The 6,000-nt window shown below is 37.0% G+C and overlaps 1 protein-coding gene across 1 annotated transcript; it reads right to left on the reverse strand.

The window, feature by feature from the left end:
* Nucleotides 1-2,111: 2,111 nt before the first annotated feature.
* Nucleotides 2,112-3,074, reverse strand: LOC112833268 (olfactory receptor 11G2-like). The gene has a single exon (XM_025884334.2). The coding sequence runs from the start codon at nt 3,072-3,074 to the stop codon at nt 2,112-2,114; it is 963 nt and encodes a 320-aa protein (XP_025740119.2).
* Between the last annotated feature and the right edge of the window lie 2,926 nt (nt 3,075-6,000).

A 6,000-nucleotide genomic window follows, 5' to 3' on the forward strand; every position in this document is an offset into this window, starting at 1 on the left:
TTAAGATGTTTTCATTATGAAAATAATTGCTATATTACAAATGCACATTGAATAGAAAAAAATGATTTTACTTTGAGATATAATGCTGAATGTAAAGGGCAGGGCAAAGAGATGACACAGTTTCCGGCTCTTATGGTTCCTACCCTAAGGGAAGTCAGGTGGTCTATTTGAGGTTCCATGTCTCTTGAAGAATAATTTCTACATTTCTGTTATACAATATAACTTTCATTTGCATATGTTGTTTTTTAAAAATGTATTTTGATTTTAATTTTTGTCATATTTTATGTTTAGACTTTTGCCTGTAATTGCAGTAAACTGAAGAACATGAGTTGGACTTTAAGAGCTTCATAGACCCTTCCCAGAGACACTCCTGACCTTTATCTAACTGTGACCCTGTAGACCATGAGCTACAGTTAGCTGTGTGGAAATGCTTCATTCTCTTGCTCTTTTGCCCCTCACCTGTCCATACTTTGCACACACTATTCTCCAGCCAACTTCGATAGCAACTAATACCTCTTTTGGTCATAGCCCATCTCACAATTTAAGTTTTTTCTCATCATAAACTGTAAACTCCATGGGGGACCAATATGTGATTTATTCACCTTAGTTGATTCATTTCCTAGCTCTGTACCTGACACATTGAAGTTATTCATTAAATTTTTTAAAAAGATTATTTATTTTAGAGAGTGGCGGGGAGGGGCAGATGGAGAGAGCAGACCCCCTGCTGAGTGCAGAGCCTCACACAGGCCTTGATCCCATGACCCCAAGATTACGACCTGAGCTGAAATCAAGAGTCAGATGCTTAACCGACTGAGTCACCCAGGTGTCCCTCATTAAATGTTTTTTAATGAATGAGAAAACAATAAAGAATATTAATATAGTAGTTCTGAAAAGAGTCTGGTTATAACGTTAATACAGTTTATTTCCTGCCACAAATTCTCAGATGACAAAGTAATTCCCACTTGCTCTCTCCAGAACTAAGAAGTCTGAATGAAATTATGTCTGTGGGCTCTTAGATCCTGTCTCCTTCATATGCTATGGAAGGCAGCCTGTTTTATAGATTCCTCAAGGAACCCGGGAATTGTGGGGGAAGTGTTCCTCAGGATCCAGTTCTTGGAAAATTTGCCAGTAGAGATGACATCATCATCATCAATAAAATTTTGTATCCAGGATAACAAAGGGTACACAGTGAAAATAAATCTTTTCCTTTCTTTTGTATCCAAGACACCCTCCATCCTCTCTTCCCAAGTGCAACCATTGTTAAGTTTCATATCTATCCTTTGAAAGGATAGTCTATCCTTTTTTTTAAATGCACAAATCTATAATTTTATACATAAATGACAGCTTACATGCTATATATCATTTATTCACTTAACTTGTAGGTGGTTCCATGGCTATGCATCTAAACTCCTTCATTTAAAAAATGTATCATTTTCCATTGCATGGGCCCATCATAAGTTACCTAAACAGGTCTCAATAAATGGGCATTTAAGTAGATTCTAGCAATTTGCTATTACAAAGCTGCAACAATGAATATTTTTCTGCATGCATATTTTCACATATGTATGATTATATGTGTAGACTAGGTATTTAGGAGTGAGTGTAATTGCTGGGTTAATGGATAGGGTGCATTTTAAAGTTTGTTAAATTGTGATTTGTTCTAAGTAGAAGGTGTACCAGTTTACATTTCTATCAGTAGTATATATATTTCTCCCTCCTCAGATGAAAGACTATTTGATGGCTGCATATCTGAATGGCAAAAATACCTTCTTATAGTTTATTATGTACTTCTTTCTTTATGAGTAGAAAGAGCAGCTCTTTAAAAAATAAAAATATTTTTCTGTGCATTATAAAGTTATGACCAGAGCAGTTCACTCAAAATTTCCATTCTCCAGCTTCTTCATATATAAAATGAGAGAATTGGATAATGTCTCTGAAATCCTTTCTTACTCTGATGATTCTAGGAAAAGTACAAACAGCCACAATGAATAAGTTCATTAATAGGATGAACAATTCTCAGAGTGGTATTGGTTATTAGTTTTTTTCACCTGAAAAAGTATGAAGGTAGACTAGTTATCCAAAGTTTTTTTTTCTTACCAAGGTCAAAATTTTTATATTCCTAGAAATTTCTGCAGGGCATGTTTCATATCTTTGTTCCTCAAACTATAGATCACAGGATTAATGAGTGGGGTCCCTACAGAATAAAACAGGGTCACAAGCTTCTGCATCCCAGATTCATGTTCAGTTGTTGGGCTCAGATACATGACCATCACTGAGCCATAGAATAATGAAACCACAGCCAGATGGGACCCACAGGTGGAGAAAGCTTTTCTTTGTCCAGCTGCTGAAGGGACCCTCAACACAGCTCTCAGAACCAGAGTATAGGACCCCATGATGCAGAGGAAGGGAATAAATAAGAGCAAGGAACTTAAAATCATCCAAAAAAAATCCATTACTGGAACTCTGGCACAGGTGAGTGCTAATAGGGGACCTGGGTCACATAGGAAGTGGTCAATGATCCTGGATCCACAGAAGGACATTTGGGAAATAACAATGATAGGGGCTGGGAACCAGAGGAAACCAAGTATCCAGCAGCTGACCACAAGATTGGTGCAGAGATGTCCTGTCATAATGGTTGGATACCGTAGAGGCTGGCAGATGGCAAGGTACCGATCAAATGCCATAATAGCCAAGAAAAAGCATTCCGTAGAACCCAAGGAGAAGAAAAAGTAGAACTGGAGAAAGCACCCAGAGAAGGAGATGACCTTGGTGTCAGAGAGGAAGTTGGCCAACATGTTGGGGACAGTGGAGGTGACATACCAGATCTCTAGGAAGGAGAAGTTGGCGAGGAAGATGTACATGGGAGTGTGGAGTCTCTGATCCCAGTACACAGCACAGATGATCGACCCATTGCCCATGAGGGTTAGGAGGTAGACAACAGAGAAGAGCAGAAAGAGGAGGATCTGCCCTTCCCTGGAGCAAGGGAAGCCCAGGAGGATGAAGCCAGTGCTGGTGCTGGAGGTGTTGGGGGTGTTGGAGATTTTCATGTATCTGGGAGCTGTGAAAGAACCCATAATTACTGAATATTCCTGGAACAGCAAGGGGGACTTCATTTTCTTTGTCCAAAGAAGAAACTGAGATTAGTTTATTTATTCATTATGAATTCAATATTTAATGAGTGTTTACTGTTTGCTAGGTATTTTTTCCTAGATACTGGGGATATAGTAGTGCACAAAATAGATTAAAAATCCCTATTGCCTTTAGCTTATCCCAGGTAGGAGAATGCAATGTAGACTGACGTTACTATGTGTAATTCTTTTTCTCTTGTCTTAAACTAAGTATACTGGGTTAGCTCTCTTGACAAATGTCTTTTTAAGAGTAGGCTGAGGTTATTGTTACGTCCAGCAGCAGTGTCATGGAGGTGACTGGGGGTACAGATGATCCTTGCATTTAGAAGGGTTTCTGTAATTTTTTTTTTAATGAATGGATAAATGCATAGCCTTTAGGAACTCCATGAACAGTCACCTAATGCAGCTGTTTGTAGGCAGGTGCCTTGTTGGTCATGTGATTGTGGAGCAAGAAAAATGTGGGGCTTTCGATGTCACTTAAAAATTATTTGACATTTAACTGTATTTTAACCTAACCTGGTGATTCACTCTCTCTAATGTCATTATCTACCAATTTCATGGGCAAATCCATCAGGTTTGTTGGAGAAAACTACCTGAAAAAAATAGCACCTAAGGCCAATTTAGATAGATATCCTGAAAAATGAAATTAACATCAATAATCTGACCATATTGGAAAAGGTCTTTCTCTGGGGTAAGGATGCAGTGATGTGCTGGTCAAGTTTGTTTAGGACATTTACTTGATTCCCACGTTAAGGGGTACTCATGTGTCCTCTAAGAACTTTTAAGGTTCTATCCATCTCTGTCTCAATGTCTATTACCACAGGGCTTCTCTGGCCTCAGCTAGGGCGGGAAGGGATGGGGAGATGATGACTGCATTATAAGCTCCATCTTCTGTATGTTTTTGCCCAGCTTTAAATTCGTCTGTATCAGAGCTCAGGTTAAATTCCAAATGATTATATATTTATTTCTCATAAAGGGGAGCTGAAAGCCAGTTTTATTTAAAAATCTCTTATTTGTAAAACAACTCTCTTTTCATTTAGGATAAAAATATTCTTTTGTTGGAAATATTGGAGTCACTTGGTACACTGCTTACTCACAAGTGGCAGAGGGTAGGATATGATATAACCCATAAACTCAGGTTATTCAGTCTCAGAAGTTAAAACAAAAATTTTATGAAGCTTGTGAGTTTATAATATTAATTCACAGACATGATACCTGGATTTAATCAATTCAAGGAATCTGTTGCTTGGTAGTGATTGTGTGTTTTTGGTTTGGAATATTTTGCTGGTTTTCCTCAAATCTCAATTTATACTCAGTCATCTATTTGACCATTGTATTACTAGAAATGTGGATAGTTGAGTAAATCTTTGAGGGCTTTCTTTTTTTTTTTTCTGTATGTTTTAGTATCATCTCTCCCTTTCTCTTATCCTTTAACAAATTGTTGTATAACTGCTCCCTTTCTTCAAAAATATTTTTTTAATTATGAAATACATGTATCATATAAAACTTTGGAAAAATACATGAATTGTCATGAGAATAATAAAAGCTCTTAAAAATATCTATAAAAGACATTTTAGGAGAAATATATTCTAAACCTTAAAACAATATTATTTATATGAAAGTGATTTTTATACCATGGGAACCTAAAAAATAATGTGAGTAAAATTTGCAGGAATGTATTATTTAATAACTTCTGTGTATCACCTTGAGTTACTAGAGTTCTGATGTAGATTTCAGGGAATTTATTTGAAAGGGGATTATGAGAGATTGAGTGTTCCTGGTAACAGAAGCCATTCTGTTTTTAAGTGATCTCCCTCTTTTTTTAAGTGATCTCTTCAACTGCTAAAGGATGGGTTGCAGAGTGGAAAAGTAGAAAGACAAAGGCATAAATTCTGTTGATTAAAAAAAACTAACTTGTTTATGGATCTAGCATAGTATTTAACATCTCTTAGTTTCTCAAATGTAGAGTGGGAACTGCACTACAGAATTCTTAATCCTGTTAATCTCTGAGATGTTAGTTGTTATTCTAGGAAGGCCCAGACTGTACAGGATAGTTAGATTTGCAAATCTAGAAGTGATATGTAATCCTGGAATGAAAATCCTTGGTGGATATTGTATTAATTATACATGAAGATACAAGATACAGGACAGCTCCCTTGCAGAATAGTTTTCCAGGTAAAAGCCTAACAAAACTGTCCTGGAAAATAGGAAATGTGTAAAAATATTTTATACTAATTCTAATGAAATTAAATGTGGTTAAAGATAGAGATATTTCTGCTGGGCTGTTTTGTTACTCACTGTTTTTCAGTTAGCTCCTAAGCATAGAAAGCAGCTGCTGTGTTAATTGTCAGTCTGAGTTGGTTGGGTGCCCCTGAATTGGCCTCAGAGATGGTGTGGCCAGTGTTGTGGAAACATGAACACAGGGGCCTCAACTGTGTCTATGCACTCAGGCTGCTTGGACAGAGAATTAACAAAACAAAACAAAGAAGCTTCACTTTTTAACTTGTGAAATTAGTATCCATAATCTTGATGCATCCAGCTGGTCCCAGAAACACAGTGGAGTGAAAGTCTTGGTATCCTCACTAGTTAAATTCTTCAAGCAGACAGCCCAGACAGTTCCCCTGTGAGCATAACCCTCTGCCTTATGCGCTTACATTGCATTGTTGTGGGAAATTCTACAGGCCAGTTATTTCTTATCTCTTAGTTTCCTCAAATGTCAAATGGTGGTGATAATGTCTTCCCCAAAGGGCTGGTATAAAGACTGCTGAATGAGATAATTAATTGACAAGGTAGAAGCACTTTGTCGATATCTGACATATAATAAATGTCAGATGTTTTTTGTAAGACTGTAGCAGAATTAGCAAGAAACTTT

This window comes from Callorhinus ursinus, unplaced genomic scaffold (genome assembly GCF_003265705.2).
Source record: "Callorhinus ursinus isolate GAN/ISIS: 27379988/994484 unplaced genomic scaffold, GSC_fseal_2.0 scaffold116, whole genome shotgun sequence".
NCBI lineage: Eukaryota > Metazoa > Chordata > Mammalia > Carnivora > Otariidae > Callorhinus > Callorhinus ursinus.

Excerpts from the sequence above, each read along its gene's own strand:
- LOC112833268 (XM_025884334.2), bottom strand. The coding sequence starts at position 3,074 with ATGGGTTCTTTCACAGCTCCCAGATACATGAAAATCTCCAACACCCCC.